The sequence below is a fragment of the Trachurus trachurus genome (genome assembly GCF_905171665.1).
Source record: "Trachurus trachurus genome assembly, chromosome: 8".
NCBI classification, from domain to species: Eukaryota; Metazoa; Chordata; class Actinopteri; order Carangiformes; family Carangidae; genus Trachurus; species Trachurus trachurus.
The window spans coordinates 7,712,872-7,731,631 of record NC_139905.1 but is presented as its reverse complement, the minus strand read 5'-3'; the positions used below and the strand labels follow the sequence as shown (position 1 = coordinate 7,731,631).

Sequence of the window (18,760 nt, the reverse complement as noted above, 5' to 3'; positions counted from 1 at the left end):
CAAAACAGTGAAAAGAGAGAAGCTGCTTGATTTGATTTCCCTTTCTTTTTTCTTTTCTTTCCTTTCCCTTCCTTCCTCCTCTCCTTTCCCTTCCTCCTCAAAAAAAGAGGGGGAAAAAAAGAAAAAAAAAAAGACAATCAAACATACAGAAAACAGAACAAAAATAGCAGCAGCATAGCACGTGTCACCACTCATTACTCTAACTTATATAAATTAAACATCCTGTTTTTAAGTACTTTTTTAAATAAGATTATGGTATTGCATGTTTTTAAGTCATTCTCCAATTTGTTCCATATATTAACAGCTGTTACCGTAGTGCATTGTAATTTGGTGTTGGTTCTGGTTTTTAACTGCCAGCCTGTTAAACACAAACACTAAAAAATTGTAACTCAATTTCAATTGTTTTTTCTGTCATGATATATATATTTTAATAGAATAAAACAAACAAACGAGCATAAAAACTCAATTTCACTTCTTTATTAATAGAAATCCCTCCATCTCGCTTCAAAACACGTCTCTTAACTGGCATGTGCAGTCTGATTATTTTCCATCTCTCTAATTATTTTTTCAAATTATGTCAGTTTTATTTTATTAATCATTTTTGATTTATTGTGATATTGCCTCTACATTGTAAGGTGTTTTGAAAGATGCCTAGAAATAAAGATTACCCCACTTAAGTGCAATTAATAAAACAACAACCACAAAAATGACTAATAATGTACTGACATCTTTTAAATCCCTTCTTAAAATGTACCCTCATTGGATTGTGAAATGACCTTTGCTTGAGGAGGGTAGGCCTATGCACTACGCCTCCTCATGGGGCAAGAGATTTCATTTCATACATTGTCGATTTATATCTAGTTTTCTTTTAATTTAATAATTCCTGTTTGTTACTGTTGCAGCAGCTCATGATATGCTGCAACATGAATTAATAATTTAATATCAATATCAGATGTTATATTGGTGACACTGGTCCTGGGGGTGGTATAATGTTGTGGTATGAGAAGCTAATTTAGGCTTTTATTTTGAATAATGTAACCGGAAATCGACGTTTACTTCCATGAAGCTTCACCTGCTGGCAGAGGGGGAGGTCCCGGGTTATCCCACATCATTAAACTATCCTGTGACGTACCTGGTGGCAGCTGACGTCATCTTGTCAACATCATCTCTATACCGTTTTATTTGTTTATTTTAACAGAAAACAACAAGACAAGACTGATAGTTGATGATCTAGTCTAGTGGGTCAACTGATCAGATAATAGAAGAAACCCTGGGGCATTTAAAGCCACATAATGCTCCACCTGGGACCCACTATAGGAAGACTGACAGACAAATAGTACAGTATTTGTTTATATAAAGTCATTGTGAAGAAACTGAATCTTCACTCTCAATAATGACTTGACACGTTGTAATGTTGTAACATGATGTCTTGTTTATTTTATTTTATGTTTTAATGGAAACTGTAGAGACCTTTCCGGCTCCTTGAGAGGTTTTAAGCGGCACCAAGCACAATTTAAAGTATATGTCTCCATGTTTGCATCATGATGTGTGCTGAAACTCAAATTAACTCGAGAGACACAAAATAAAAAATAAAAAACTTTTGATTTTAAACCGTCATTGGAGGAAAATTACTCATTGATTCATCGGAGCAGATGCCACAAAATGATGTAAACACCAAAGTGCTGCACATGTGAATGTGAGAAAATGTTTGACTGGACAGAAAACAACAACAACACGACTGTAGTTTCCTCCTCTCAACGTGGACATACACACACACAGTTCACATTCATCACTTTCAAGATCATAACAAGGTGCTACATTCAATTATGCCCTACATTGTGATTGATTATTGATGGCAACAAAAAGCAGTTTCAGCAGAAGACATAGTGATAGACTAGGTCATAAATCATACATGTGGAGTGTGTGGAGTGTTTCACTTGATTTTTGGTGGTTGTGTAGAGTTTCAAGTAGCAAACTGTGAGCTCGGAGTCACAGGGATCTGACCTGCGTTTAAAACCTGTGAACTTTATATGTCAAACATGAAACAGATAGAAACCTGAGACTCAGAGGTCACAGAACTTTCATTCCCCCCCCTCCCCTCACCCTTTAACCACTGTCCTCTGAGAACGAAGCATTTAAAAATTATCCTAAAATCCCTTTTACATTATTTTCCATTAGTGCATTGCATGCAGAATCAAAACGACAGGGCTGGGGTGACGTTTCTCAGACAAGCAGAGCTCTCTTTTTGTTGGCGAACATCTGATGCCAGTTGTACCAGCGGAGTTTGGTGTCCTGGTCGCAGCTGCCAGCTTCAGTGCAGGTGTAGCCGGTGGGACAGCAGTGCTTCATGTCGCTGCAACACACCGCCTGTGTAGAGGACAGAGGAAGATATGTGTCACTATTATTATAAAAACAAACTATTATAATTAAAAACTGAGCAGCAGGATCTACTTAAAGCATCACAATGATTCATTATGGCTCCTCTCTGACTGTAATATTTATAATAAAAGCAGTATCTTATAGCTGTGGTGTTGGTTTATTTAACTGTAGGAAATGTTCATATCTTTATAAGCTGCTGATTTACATGTCACATTTTTTTCTACAAAGGAAGTTGTAGCTGCAGCTGTGTGGATCAAAGATTTATCTCTGAAATGTGGTAGATAAGAAGAATAAAAGTACAAGTTGCATAATATTTGTGGCTTTACCACTTTCATCTGTAGAGAAACATCCGTACAGTTTGTACAGGATATGAACACATGTGCAACTTCTTATCAGTCTCTGTGGTATTATATGAGCATTAACATCAACTAATAATGACGTAAGCAACATATTAATGATGAAGGTTGAGCTCTATAGACTCTCTCTTTATTTTCTATAAAATTATTTTTAAGAAGATGATCTTGCCTTTAATTTGTCTTGTGTAACTTTAACTTTTTTACATTTTTATTCCTGTTTTACTATAAATATGATGATCGTTTGCTTTTTTGGAAAAGAGCTGTGTGCAACCAGCAGTAATTTTAATTGGCAATTTATATACAGATTTTTAAATAGATTCTCCAGCTTAATTAAATTTATCTGAAACATAGCAGGTATACAAATATCCATTGCAATGCAAACCTCTTCAAAACTGCCTACTCCCTTCAATCCATCCAAGACAAAGGACATGACTATTGATTTTAGGGCACAGACTCCAAATTGTGATCCCACAGTCATTAAGGGCCAATCTGTGGAATGTGTGGAAAGCTATAAATATCTGGGGACTGTAATCGATTCTAAACTGTCTTTCAACAAGAATTGTGAAGCAGTGTGTAAGAGGGGACACCAGCGTCTGTTTTATCTTCGGAAATTGTCCAGTTTTTACATTGACAAAACTTTGCTCAGGCTATTTTATCGAGCTTTTATCGAGTCTGTGTTATCTTTTGCCCTGGTGTCCTGGTTTGGTAATCTGTCATTGCAGGACAAAAATTCCCTGAACCAGATTATCAAATGGGCTGGTAGGATAATTGGTGAGCCTCAACCTACCATGGCAGCCCTCTATGACACACAGCTGCAGCGTAAAGCCAGCGCTATTCGTAATGACTGCTCACATCCCTTGCATGGCGAGTTCCAGCTCCTTCGCTCTGGCTGTCGTTTTGTGGCCCCTAAGGGCAGGACAAAACGGTACAGAAGTAGCTTCATACCCACAGCAATTGTAATGCTGAATAGTAAAGCCACAAGGTGATCTTGTTCATATTGAACTTAGTTGACCCTAGGGACATGTAGAAGCACTTTTCTATGTAGAAGCACTTTTCTATTTCTACTCCTATGACTTTGACCATGTATTTTGATTATGTTGTCTTTTATATTTGTGATTTGTGTGTGTGCGGCTGTTTTTTTTGTACTGGGACTGCTGAGTGCCTGTCTGCACAACAAATTTACCAGCTGGTATTAATAAAGAAACCTTGACCTTGAACCTTGACCTTGACCCTTTAATCACAATAGTTCAGCCACCTGTATTTGTATGTTTTGTATGTTTATTACTTGTACATTTATTTAGCTATTTGTATGTTCTGCTTGTTTGCTATTTGTATATTTATAATTTGTATATTTTGCTATTGTACTGTTCTAATGTTTTCTGTTCTCTATCTATTGATCTATTTGTAAGGCGACCTTGAGTGTCTAAAGAAATAAAATGTATTATTATTATTATTAATGCTGTAGAGAATAACAAAAGAACAGATACAATATACAATTTTATAAATATTAGACTAAAAAGCAAACTCTACAATTGTTAATCTGCTTTAAATATGACTTCTCTGCGTTATTCTCCTGACTGTCCTTTTAGCTCAGCGTGACAGTTAAAGTGCATCAGACTGTAAATCCTACATTCGGTGACGGACAGCAGCCCCATGTGGAGGACGATGTCTTGCAGCAGGTCTCTCCGTCTTTGCACGACGTCTGCTCGTCACACTGGACGTCGCCGTGGGTGACGGGGTCGGGCTGAGGCCGGTGCTCGGGCAGGTAGACCGGCGTCAGCGGGATGGTCTCCAGCTGCAGCATGACGACCTTCTGGCAGGAGTTGGAGGCGACGTTGCAGGTGTAGCCCTGAGGGCAGCAGTGCTCCATGTCGGGGCAACACACGCCCTGCACACACACACACACACACACACACACACACACACACAGCAGGAGGAGGAGGGAGAGGGTGAGTGTAAATGATAGACCATACTTTACATAGGCAAACCCTGACGGTGTTAACGTACACTGATAGTGAGCTTTACATTTTCATGTCAGAGTAGAGGAGACCGGGGACGGTTGAAACGTGGGTCAGTTGTATCAGGAACATGTTATGAATCATCTAAAACACTCTGTATATACTCAGTTTAGTCTTTCACATGTGGAAAAGTAGCACCCTATGGCAGACTATGACATTTTAGAGGGAAAAAACTATTTTTTTTGATGTAAGAAAGTATTTTTTCCCCTCCATTAGCATTGTCTGCTTTGTAGTAAAACTCATCAAACTTAAAGGGATAGTTCAACATTTTGGCAAATTGGCACATTGCCATAATCCCTATAGTCATAGCAGTAGGTTCTTTACCTGTAATTGTCGGTGCAAGCTATTTTTAGAACGGTGGAGCAGAGCCGTGAGCTGCTCAGAGCTACGCTACGGAGGCTCATGGGATTTCTTGGTTTCCCTCATCAAACTCATCAAATACACAATCCAACAACTCCAAAATGCTCTGGTGGACAAGTTTTGACCTGCACATTCACCACACTATGAGCTAATAACAGAACGTTACGAGATCCCTTTAAGTCATGTTTGTTGTGTGTCTTAGTAGATATGTTTCATGCAAGTTGTCCGTGCTAATGTTCTAGTTGTTAGCTGCTAGTTCATGGCTACAAGTGTCTGGATTAGCATTATTATTATTTAGCATGTTAACCTACTCCAACTAATGTTTTAATTGCATTCATGTTTTCTTTGAATTGCAGTTTGCCAAGGTCTTGAAAGACAGAGACGAAAGGGTTGGGTTTAAGGTTAGGATCAGACTATGGCTGACAGTAACTCATTCATTTGAGACTCACAGCCCACACATCAACGCACGAATTATGTTAAAAAGTAATGTATTATGTTGAATAAAGAGCTTTCAGTATCAAGTTATTGTCATAATACTTATCGGTATTTAATAATGTTACATCTCACCCAGGGTGTCTTAGCCCAGACTGTGGGGCGAATTGTAACATTCACTCCTTGTGTTTCAGACTAAACAATGCACTTTCTGTTTGTGTTGCAGAGATAACAGCTCTGGCATTTAATATCAGACACATGTAACTAGTTTGTCTCACATTTTGAACGCACTGGATTAAAAGAGCTCCAAGATACAGACAGAAGTGTAAAAAATGTTACAACCATCCCCGGTCTCCACTAACTCCCCTCTCTCTTCACTGACTCACATTCTGCAGAGGGCAGCAGCCCCACTCGCCCGTGAAGAGCCGGCAGCAGGTGGTGTGTTCAGGGCACTGAATCTTCCCGTCGCACTTCACGGCGTTGGGGTCGGCCTGGGCGCTGCTGAAGGCTGGAAGCTTGGGATACCACGGGATCACCACTTCTCCTTTGACGCAGGACGTCTTCTCCTCGTTGCACTTGTATTGTTTGGGACAGCAGTGGTTTCCATCGGCGCAGCACACGGCCTGCAGGGAAGTGAGAGAGGAAGTGCAACTTTCACATCTCAGAGCTGGTTTTACAGTTCTTCTTTCATGAGAGGAGGCGTGAAAAGACACAAGGGCTGCGATAACTGTGACATTTATGACCTTAAGGAATAGTTCAACATTTTGGCAAATGGGAGTAGGTTCATCACCTTTAATTATCGGTGCATGTTGTTTTGAGATCAGCGGGGCAGAGACGTGAGCTGCTCAGTGAACACAATGGAGGTGAACGGTACAGGTCCCCTGTCCACTCATCAAACTCATCAAATACACAATCCAACAACTCCAAAACGCTCTGGTGGACAAGTTGTGACCTGCACATTCACCATATGAGATAATAACAGAACGTTACCAGACAGAGTTGTTTTAGAGGTGAATTCATGCAAAACCGCTGATGCACGTCCCCATTGGGTGAAATTTTTCGGTAGCAGTCTCTGTATTTACCTCTAAAACAGTGATTTCAAAAGCGCAAAGTAGTTCTGAGTATTTGCTTCATGTGTCGTAATGTTACATAATTATACATGATTATTTCATAGCGTGGTGAATGTGCAGGTCACAACTTGTCCACCAGAGCGTTTTGGAGTTGCTGGATTGTGTATTTGATGAGTTTGATGAGGGACAGGGGACCTGTACCGTTCACCTCCATTGTGTTCACTGAGCAGCTCACGTCTCTGCCCTGCCGATCTCAAAACAACATGCACCGATAATTAAAGGTAACGAACCCACTGCTATGACTATAGGGCGACAGGCGAATTTGCCAAAATTTTGAACTATCCCTTTAAGAGAGGCTGTCACCATGATCTGACTAAACTCATGATAGAAACTGTTATCTACTTGACATCTGATGTGTTGAATTTAACCTTATAAATACATAAAACATAGAAACACATCCATGTAAATATGAAGATAATATTGATGCTACTGACAATCTAATGTGATTCATGTGTCTCTAGCTCTGACACCTTTATCTTAGTCAGGGGGGGTTGGGGTCATGAAGATGGTGTCTCACCTCGGGCAGCGGGCAGCAGCCCCACTTTTTAGCCTCAGACATGAAGCAGCAGGTGGTCGACTGAGGGCAGCAGGTGTGTTCGTCGCACTGAATCGTGTCCTCCTCAGGCTTCTTTTCCTCCTTTGGCTCTTCTTCCTCAGGCTCTTCTTCCTCTGGCTTTTCTTCCTCTGGCTCCTCCTCTTTCAGCTCTTCCTCTACTGGCGGCTCTTCCTCTTCAGGCTGCTCCTCCTGCGGTGGGGCTGGTGTAAGGAACGCAGGAGTCTTCTTCTTCATGGGTGTTGAGCCTGAGGGGCCGTTACAGCCGGCCGGGTCACAGGTGGTACCAGCAGGACAGCAGTGTTCATGGTCGTCACAGCAGACCGCCTGGAAGACAACACAACAATGGCTTCAGTCAAAATCAATCAAGTTATCAATAGGGAATACACTTTAAGAGATGGTTATCAATCATCTGTGTGTGTTTACCTCAGGTAGAGGACAACAGGCCCATTGGTCGTCTTTGTCTTTACAGCAGGTGTTTCCATCTGGACAACTGGCGGTGGAGTCACATGGCACGTCGCCCACATGTGCGACCTGTTTGGGGATGGCGGGCACCTTCTCAAACCACGGCACCGAGCCCGTCTGATCATCGCATTTCTGAGCAGCCAGGTTACACTTTTTACCTTTCGGGCAGCAGTGAATGTGATCTTCACAGCAAACTCCCTGAGGATGAGACAGTCAGACAAAAAATCACTGGTACACCTCTAACATCTTTAATAGTTTATTATTATAGTGTGTTTGTATTGGTTATTTAAAGGGATACGCCAACTTTTTTTTTTTCCGTGTCTTGCCTCACTCCCGAGTCCATGACAAGCAGATAGACACCATCCTTTCGACTGTGCGTGCAGTAACAAGGGAGATACGGGCAGAGCTGGTGTACCGCTAATTAGCTTAGCTCAAACACTGGAAGTGTATAGGTAGTGTTAGCCTGCCTCCTACCCGAGCCGAAACCAGCAGTCAGAAGCTGATTTCATTTTAGCTCTAAACTCTGTAAATATATCACTTTATCAACATTTCAAACATTTTTAGGCGAGAAAGTAGCCGTTTAGATCAGCAGTGTGTCGTTAATTTGTCTAAATACCAGCTGTTTACAATTTTGTTCAGACGAATTCGGCGCTACTCAAGCTAGCCGTTGTGACCAACGCACTTCCGGTTACTTTCACAAAATAAAACACCCGTTACCCTTTACGTACAGAAAACCATGACGATATAATTTGTGCTTTTACTTTGAAACTTTGAAGCTAACCTACACTCGATGTAGCTAGCTTGAACCAAAATAAACCGTCTTTGCTTGAACCCTCCTTTTTGACCGATCTCGTCCCGTTACCGGCATTTGACCGCTCAAGATGCCTTACTGGAGAGTTTTGTCAGTTCTGAGACGAAGATCGGTCCGTTTAGAGTTGCTGAAGAGTGTCTCTGATGACTTTAGGTGGAGGCAGGCTAACACTACGTACTTCCAACGTTTGAGCTAAGCTAATTAGCGGTGCGCCAGCTCTGCCCATATCTAGATTGTTACTGCACGCACAGTCAAAAGGATGGTGTCTATCTGCTTGTCATGGACTCCGGAGTGACGCAAGACATGAAAAAAAAAAATGTTGCCGTATCCCTTTAAGTTATTATTTCCATTATTGTATTGTATATTGGTGTGAGTAAAATGGATTTACTTTCATTGAGTGCTGTAATGTAAAATGTACCTCAGGTGTAGGACAACAGGCCCATTCGCCTTCTTCGGTTTTACAGCAGGTGGTCTCATCTGGACAACTCGTAGTGGAGTCACATGGCACGTCGCCCACATGTGCGACCTGTTTGGGGATGGCGGGCACCTTCTCAACCCACGGCACCGAGCCTGTCTGATCATCACATTTCTGAGCAGCCAGGTTACACTTTTTACCGTTCGGGCAGCAGTGAATGTGGTCTTCACAGCAAACAGCCTGAGGATGAGACAGTCAGACAGAAAATCACTGGTAAAACTGTTACATCTTTAATAGTTTATTATTATAGTGTGTTTGTATTGGTTATTTAAAGGGATAGTTCAACATTTTGGCAAATTCTCCTCTCACCATAATCCCTATAGTCATAGCAGTGGGTTCATTACCTTTAATTATCGGTGCATGTTGTTTTGAGACGCGAGCTGATCGATGAACGGTACAGGTCACTTGTCCCTCATCAAACTCATCAAATACACAATCCAACAACTCCTCAACGCTCTGGTGGACAAGTTGTGACCTGTGCATTCACCACGCTATGAAATAATCATGTATAATTACGACACATGTAGCAAATACTCTGAACTACTTGCGCTTTTGAAATCCCTCCACCCAGCAGCCGTGTCTGGAAAGTAGTTCCGGCTGCATTTGCCTCTAAAACAACTCTGTCTCGTAATGTTACATGATTGTTTCATAGCTTGGTGAATGTGCAGGTCACAACTTGTCCACCAGAGCGTTTTGGAGTTGTTGGATTGTGTATTTGATGAGTTTGATGAGGGACAGGGGACCTGTACCGTTCACCTCCATTGTGTTTACTGGGCAGCTCACGTCTCTGCCCCGCAGATCTCAAAACAACATGCACCGATAAATAAAGGTAATGAACCTACTGCTATGACTATAGGGATTATGGTGATAGGAGAATTTGCCAAAATGTTGAACTATCCCTTTAAGTCATTATTTCCATTAATTTATTGTATATCGGTGTGAGTAAAATGGATTTACTTTCATTGAGTGCTGTAATGTAAAATGTACCTCAGGTAGAGGACAACAGGCCCATTCGCCTTCTTCGGTTTTACAGCAGGTGGTCTCATCTGGACAACTCGTAGTGGAGTCACATGTCACGTCGCCCACATGTGCGACCTGTTTGGGGATGGCGGGAATCTTCTCAACCCACGGCACCGAGCCCATCTGATCATCACATTTCTGAGCAGCCAGGTTACATTTTTTACCGTTCGGGCAGCAGTGAATGTGATCTTCACAGCAAACAGCCTGAGGATGAGACATAAAATCACTGGTACACCTCTAACATCTTCAATTATTCATTATTATAGTGTGTTTATATTGGTTATTTAAGTTAGTGTTTCCATTAATGTATTTATTATGTATATTGGTGTGAGGAGAGCAGAGTAAAATGCATTTCATTTCACTGGGTGGAAACTATAATATGTAGTACTATAATGTTGTAAAGTGTACCTCAGGTAGAGGACAACAGGCCCATTCGCCCTCTTCGGTTTTACAGCAGGTGGTCTCATCTGGACAACTCGTAGTGGAGTCACATGTCACGTCGCCCACCTGTGGGAACTGACTGGGGATTGTGGGCATCTTCTTGACCCACGGCACCGAGCAGGTCTCGTCCTCACAGGTCGCAGCAGCCACGTTGCATTTCTTACCTTTAGGGCAGCAGTGTATGAAATCCTCACAACAAACAGCCTGAGGACGAGACGATCACACAGAGGGGGAATCTTTAATACACCTGTACTGTAGTACTTTTAACATTAAAGGGATAGTTCAACATTTTGGCAAATTGGCCCATTGCCATAATCCCTACAGTCTTAGGAGTTGGTTCGTTAACTTTAATTGTCGGTGCAAGCTATTTTTACAACGGCGGAGCAGAGCCGTGAGCTGCTCAGAGCTACGCTACGGAGGCTAATGGGATTTCTTGGTTTCCCTCATCAAACTCATCAAATACACAATCCAACAACTCCAAAACGCTCTGGTGGACAAGTTGTGACCTGCACATTCACCACGCTATGAGTTAATAACAGAACGTAGAGTTGTTTTAGAGGTAAATGCAGAGACTGCTTGCTGAAAAACTGTCCCCGATGGGAACGCGCATCAGCGGTTTTGCATGAATTTACCTCGAAAACAACTCTGTCTGGTAACGTTCTGTTATTATCTCATAGCGTGGTGAATGTGCAGGTCACAACTTGTCCACCAGAGCGTTTTGGAGTTGTTGGTTTGTGTATTTGATGAGTTTGATGAGGGAAACCAAGAAATCCCATTAGCCTCCGTAGCGTAGCTCTGAGCAGCTCGCCGCTCTGCTCCGCCGTTCTAAAAATAGCTTGCACCGACAATTAAAGGTAACGAACCTACTACTATGACTACAGGGATAATGGCAATGGGCCAATTTGTCAAAATGTTGAACTATCCCTTTAAAGTTAGCTGGAAAGCATGGCACTTCAGCTGTACCTCTGGTAGAGGACAACAGGCCCATTCTCCCTCTTTGGTTTTACAGCAGGTGGTCTCATCTGGACAGGCGACAGAGTCATTGCAGGGAACATCACCTGGACAGAAAAAAAAGGTTGATCGTCATGTTGGAGGAAGGCAAAAACCCGACAGAGACAAACCGACTGATGAGGGTGCCGCGATAAAATACCCATGCAAGTTGAACAGTATGTGGGATTTTCTCTTTACAAGGAAGAAAAAACACAAAAATAAGATGTTTCCTGCTCAGATGAAATCCACTGAGAGGATCGGTCAGATACAAAGAAGGACATGAGCAAAGTAGCACAGATGTGGATGTAAACAAACACTATTTAAAGGTAAAGTGTTTTTCTGAGCTTTTCTTACTGTTGACAAATCTCCTGAAATGACCAAAACAACCAGGAATGTACGAGACTAACCACCGTCAGCTCATTCCTCTGTGCCACACAGCTCCATTGTTCATCTGACTATTAGCCTAAATCTATTAAAAACAACAGTGACGTGACTTTTTCTCTTCATTATTACAACGATGAGCTCAGTAGTTTGAGGTAAAGACCGTGAAGGTTGTTCTTATTAATCTGCACAACTGTTTCTTCTAAAGTTTAAACTAAAAACTATACTTTCATTAGGACAGAGACATCAATGCTGCTCTCACACCGACCGTGAAGGCTGAACTGGAATCAGACAGTCTGGTCTCATTACACTGTACCTCAATTGTCGCCTAGCAACCGCAACCACATGTTACTTTCTGTTCTCAAAAACCATCAATCTATTATAAGAAGTTCATATAATACATTCACATGTCAATGAAGTGAGGTTTTAAGGCCGTGGTTTCAACAGTTGAACTGAGCCAAAACATGATACTAACATGTAAAATTGTCTCTCTTGTCAGAGAGAGAGGAATAATGTTAACAAAAGTTATTAGCTTTCGTTAACGCTGCTTAATGGAACTTGGGGATATCCCACAACTCATTGCTGCATTTCTCAGCCTCTGTAATGTGACAATCACGTCCAGTAATCCGTCTTCAGTGCAGGTTCTGGAGGACACAGCTGTTGTGTTATAGTGGGAAACACTGACTGTAAAAAAAACCTACATAGACTTTTAATGTGATATTACTACATGACTACGAAGTTAGAAAGCAAAGTGTTGTCACACTAAATTTCCCATGAGCCTCCGCGCGCATGGTGGAATTCTTGAACTAGCGCAAGACGGACGAAAGCGAAAACATTTGCCAAGAATGTTTTCAAGAATGAAAGTCGGAGGTTCGAGGACGATCAGATACCGTCGTAGTTCCGACCGTAAACTATGCTAACTAGCGATCCGGCGGCGTTATTCCCATGACCCGCCAGGCAGCGTCCGGGAAACCGAAACTAGGAAATGCTGGGCGAGTCGACCACTAAATAATAATATCAAAATAACTATAAAGACAAAACGATATATTTATCAAAAATGGACCTATTAAAGTGGTAACGTAGATTCATCCACATTAATATGAGATTCTTTTATAACCTGTGAACCTGTAACCTCTGTGGAGTAACCTAGAAGGAAGAGAAAGAGCAACAGAAACCTCAAAAAAATAATGTGCAATACTTGATTGAAGTCTTGATTCATTTCTTCACAATTAAGTCTTCCTATAGCCTGAATTACCGTAACTTATAACATTAACATAAAGGTTTATAGTAGCTATAGTTTCCAGTAACACATCCGTCAGTATTAATGTTATTCTTATATCAATGTTAGCGTCTTGTACTTTTATATTTCAGCCGCTGGTTGGTTGGTTTGATGCAGGACAGAAATCTCACCTGCTGCTCCCTTAGTAACAGATGACACGGTGGTCACTTCCTGCTTTGTGGGCGGAGGGATGTTGGCTGTCGTGACTTCTGGGACTTTTTCTGTTGCACCACCGTTTTCTGGCTCTTTGGCCGTCACCGGTTCAGGCTCTGAAAGTGGAAACACGCACAGATGAAGCTGCCTTGCTTGAACACCCACACACAGGTTTAGACAATGAAGAATTAGAATGAGGAAGTAGATTCGTTTTTTTGTTTTTTTTCTGTTTAACTTATCTGACCTTTCTTGTTCTCCCACTCTTCTCTGATCCGAGCAGGGAGCTTAGCCCACATCGGCAGCTCTTTTTTGGTGTTAAGTGAAATACACTTGGAGTGTTCGACGTCACACGTGCTGTCTTCAGGGCAGCAGTGCAGCTTGTCTTCACAGCACACGGCCTGTCAGGACAATGAGGACACACACACACACATGGATAAGACGTCGTAAAGTCACGATAACTCTGCATGCAAATCCAGCATTTGACTCTGCTGTCAAGGCACAATAGGACTTTAAAGCTTCCCTATATACTATACGGTTATAAAAGCTATGGAAAGATCATCTCGTACCTTTGGCATCGGGCAGCATCCCCACGTTCCATCTGCGTTTTCACAGCAGGTGGTTTGATCGGGACACTCGGACACGCCATCGCTGCACAGGACTGCAGTCACCAGGTCTGCAGCAACAGGGAAAACACATTCATTTATAACGTCCACAAGAACTGAACAGACCTGCAATTGCACAATTACAGTTGCACAAAACATCCTTGAGTCTTTCAGTCAGTTAGTTACTCAAGAGGCGTTAGCGAATGCAACCCTACAGACAGGATTCACAACGATGAGTCTGTTTAGTTTTATAAATGTTGGAGAAAAGTTTGACCTTGTCTGATGCAGGAGCGACTGTCTTCACTGCACTGGTGGCTCTCAGGACAGCAGTGTTTCCCATCGGCACAGGGCACTCCCTGTCACACAACAACACAACAGCAACACAATGAAGTTAACGGCCTTTGAACTCGCTCCTAAAATCTGTTTTATTGATTCATAAATTATTAGTTTTATATGGAATTAAGGTTCACACACTCTGTTGTTCCCTTTATCGCTGCTATAAATCAGTCCAGCTGACAACGTTACACTTGCCGCCTGTTGTTTCTGCCATTTTGAATTTGTCTCTAGATCTGTTCTCAGACTTGTAACATCACCAAAGAGACAAACATCCTCTTTGTAACAGGAAGTCACTGGTCGCATTTAAAAATAAACACTAGTTTTATAAAACACAGTATGGACTCTTACAACCACCACTGTTAGTCTATATGTGGTTTACTAGTGGGCACCTTCATGGTTTTAGTGGTTTTGTTCTGTTTAAACATCTGACATCTGCTCGTCGACTGAAATTTTATTTTCTGTTTCAATTATTTAGAAAAAAAACCCACGGAAATAATATTATTTACCATAATTTTGTGTGTTTTTCTGCAGTTATTGCCATTTTTTTATCAGAAAATTCTGCTTAATTATAAACATTATTTAAAAAACATCATATTGACAACTGGGTGAAGTGGTTTACACTGTCACCACACAACCAGCTTCCTCCCGCAGACCAAACACATGCACTTTATGTTAATTCAGTACTCCAGACTCCAGTGTGGGCATTTGGCCCCTAAAATTTGAGACTTAACTTTTTCATCTACTTGCACATGTGCAAACAGTAAATTTGCCTCTTTTTTTGGTGAAACGTTGAAGTGGCGACTCAAAGAATCTGGACTCTGTCATTACAGGTGTCAGGCTAATGTGTGTGAGGATCATGAATGACAATGAAATGTGAGTATTTGCTTTGCAAGTCGATTTACGCCCCTAAAGTTTCTGCTTGTGCTCCTAAAATGAAAAGTTAGGAGCCACTGTGCAACGGGTAAAAAAGTTAGTGGAGCCCTGTTAAATTGGCGACTCTAAATTGCTAATGGGTGTGAATGTGTATGTGTGAGGTTGTTTGTCTCTGTGATAGACAACTGGTACCACTAATAGATATATCAGATGACTGAAGATGTTCCTTTTATTTTGAAGGTTTGGTTACCTGAGCCAGGGGGCAGCAGCCGTACTTGGTCAGAGCCTTGAGACAGGAAAACTCAGGAGGGCAGCGTGACTGATCAGGACAGATGTTCTCATCATCCTCCCCCATGTAGGCCTTGATCATCCTGAAGGACTGAAGGAGCAGGGTCTTACTCTGGCTGCTCACCTTCTATTCATATTTCATTAGTTTTCTCTATGAGACCACTGTGTGTGTGTTGTTCTTACTTTGGAGAGTCTGGGCGGAGCGGCAGCAGCTCTCTCCACCCAGGGGACGGACACGGTGGCGTTCACACAGCTGGACTTGTCCATGTCGCAGGTTGTGCCTCCAGGACAGCAGTGTGTGTGATCCGAGCAGCACTCGGCCTGTGACGACGACGGTAGTAGAAACACTTTGAATACCAAAGTTTAGAAACTCCTATCAGCTTTTATCAGGCTCATAAAGTAGTAAAACACCTCAGAGGATGAATAGAGGCCTTAATTCATTTAATTTTAAAGGAGTAAAGGAGAATAGCTATCTCACGTTTGCATTTAACTATGGGATGTACAAATGGGCAAAGTATACTGCTGAAGCAGAAGTGCTTTGACTATGCTATCTGGTCAAGAGGTTAACGCAGTTGTTGGTTTAACTTTAACTTGTGCCTGTTTGTTTTGTAGCTGTATTTAGTTTTAAATCCACATTTTATATGCAATTCTTTAGTTTTAATGTAATCAAACTGCATTTTAATACAGTCATCATCACTAAAAATGTGGCATATGATGAATCACGCCATGAATGTCCTCACTCAATCCAAAAATTAGAGCTACTACAAAAGAGGAACTGTTGTGTATCTGCTCAGATTTAAGTGCAGGGCGTGCAGATGTTACAGCTGTGATCACCTGATCGAAGGGGCAGCATTCGTAGCCGTTGTCCGGGTCGTTGCAGCAGGTTTGCCCCTCTTCACATGAGCCTCCATCAGGACAGTCTAAAGCAGCAGCCGAGGCCAGGAGAGCCCAACACAACACAACCCACTTCTGCATCTGCACAAAAGAGGAAACACAGAGTTCATCAGTCTAGGGAAAGTAGAAGATGTGCATGTGGAATTTCCCTTTTCACTCAGCAGCAAAAATACTGTATGGTGGTTGCATGAAAAGCTGCAGAAACACAGACATGATAATGAACTTGATCAGATTATCTGGACAAGTAAAGCCCAAAGCTAATGGTCCTCCCTTGTTTGTAAAAGCTAAAAACTACTATCTGGGTGGTTAAAACACATCTTTTAATATTTTAAGAAACAAATTACTGTAAGAGGCTGTGAGAATCTCGTTTACACCTCAGAGGTTTGTTCCCTTTTATATCATTTCACAATAATTTAACAGGTCAGACACAATGGGAGTGAATTTGCAATAATTTAACTCACTTTCAGTTTCGTTCTCCTGTGGACAAAGAAACGCGCTAGAAAATCTCAGAATAAACTGTTAACATTTATAAAAGAGAGGATTACCTCCAGGCTACAACGCATTTTAATGACCAAACCTGTTTTAATGTAAACAATCTAAAGCGTGAAGTGGTTGTTTAGATGCGTGTGAATCTTTTTCTGTGCAGATTATCTCTAAATTTAATCCCAGACTGTTCCGACAAAAACAGAAGTTGATGTTGCTCTCACCTTGGTAGGAGACCGGAGCGCTGTTGTGTGCAGTCAGGTGTTTGACAAGTGTCTCAACACAATGTAAAACACATTGACATGAATCATCTTGAACACGCCCCCAAAGAGAGAGACAGAGAGAGAGGAGGTTCCCAACTTCCTGAACGCCTCACCGCGCCTCTCCTCTGTTAAAACAGTTTGTTAAAGGTGTATTAATAAAGTTTAGTGAAACTTCTCCTGTTGAGTCGGTTGCACTTGACCGTCAGACAAACTTGTTTACATGTAACAGCTGCAGCGCACCATGACAGATGCTGAAGTTGGACTCAGATTCGTAGGGGAGAGTTAAAGGGATAGTTCAACATTTTGGCAAATTGGCCCATTGCCATAATCATTACCTTTAATTGTCGGTGCAAACAATTTTTCAGAACGGCGGGGCAGAGCCGCGAGCTGCTCAGAGCTACGCTACGGAGGCTAATGGGATTTCTTGGTTTCCCTCATCAAACTCGTCAAATACACAATCCAACAACTCCAAAACGCTCTGGTGGACAAGTTGTGACCTGCACATTCACCACGCAATGAGATAATAACGTAACGTTATGAGACAGAGTTGTTTTAGGGGTAAATTCATGCAAAACCACTGATGCACATCGGGGGCAGTTTTTCGGCAAGCAGTCTCTGCATTTGCCTCAAAAACAACTCTGTCTCATAACATAACGATTATGGTAATGGGCCAATTTGCCAAAATGTTGAACTATCCCTTTAAAGGAAACTTAAATTACACACCGAGTCATGTTCCTCTATTTCAGGACTCATCTTACTGTGATGTTCAAACGTATTGAAGTTATGATTTCATCACCTTTTTACACACTGAAATCATCAGACTAAGTAAAGATCAAACCTCAATAAACCACACAGACCTGTCAGAGCTGGACTAGATTAACATGTAGAGTGTGAACACAGGTAAATTCACTATTTCAGACATAGGTAACTTTTAATATATATTTAACAAAACAGATTAAAAACACACGCTCACGACCCCATTTAGACCACATCAAACCACTTCTAGATCAAAAACCACTGTAGTCAGAGATGTGATTAGATTTTCACAGACAGGTCAAAGACGTTTAAGTTTCATTTTCTTATTTCATGAATGTCAAATCTGGACTATATTAATATTGACTCAGAAACCAGCTTCTGGAGTCTGGTCTTGCACCAGAGAAGTGTAGAGACAGAAATTTTTGAATATATATATTATTTCTGAAAACACATTAAAAACACACGTACACAGCTTTTTGTCCCATCTAGACCACATCAGAACAGTTCTCCATTGAAGTTAGGACTAGATGCGGATGAGATTATCAGAGACAGGCCCAAGACATGTTTAAATCCTAATTTCTTATTTCATGAATGTCAAAATCTGGTCTATAGCCTATTTACAGTGAGGTTAAAAAACTGTCTTTAAAACATCTTTTCAAGTCCTGTCAGCAAGAAAATATAAAGTAAACCTTTTTCTTTCTTGCAGCTTCTGGTAAAAACGCACAAATAATGAAAATAGTTTGTTGCTGTTAAAACCAACCACCTACAGTATATATAAGCTTTATTTCAGACACAGGTCCATATCACAATCAAACAATATAAATAGTACAAAAATAAAAAGAAAGTACAGAAATACATTTCATAAAATATACAGACTATTGCACCAATGTAGCCTAGAAGTGAATCGGTAGCAGCTTTTCAATGGGCGTAGAGCCTCAATTATGTGATTCTCTGATTTGTCGAGGCGACACATAAAACTAAACATCAACTGTCTTAAAAGTGCCTCACAGGTTGGCACTCTA

The 18,760-nt window shown here is 41.4% G+C and overlaps 2 protein-coding genes across 2 annotated transcripts in view; one reads left to right on the top strand and one right to left on the bottom strand.

The window, feature by feature from the left end:
* The window catches only part of rpl3 (ribosomal protein L3), a 101,112-nt gene that overhangs the window by 64,452 nt on the left and 17,900 nt on the right, over nt 1-18,760 (top strand). The window lies entirely within an intron of this gene.
* grna (granulin a) lies at nt 1,413-17,209 on the bottom strand. Its single transcript, XM_083977755.1, has 17 exons — nt 16,944-17,209; nt 16,177-16,317; nt 15,526-15,663; nt 15,305-15,433; nt 14,120-14,201; nt 13,810-13,916; nt 13,488-13,641; nt 13,222-13,359; nt 11,404-11,498; nt 10,408-10,644; nt 9,967-10,203; nt 8,923-9,159; nt 7,655-7,891; nt 7,193-7,555; nt 5,932-6,168; nt 4,366-4,623; nt 1,413-2,367 (listed from the first exon to the last, which is right to left on the bottom strand). The coding sequence occupies exons 2-17, from the start codon at nt 16,315-16,317 to the stop codon at nt 2,224-2,226; spliced, it is 2,934 nt and encodes a 977-aa protein (XP_083833881.1). The 5' UTR covers nt 16,944-17,209; the 3' UTR covers nt 1,413-2,223.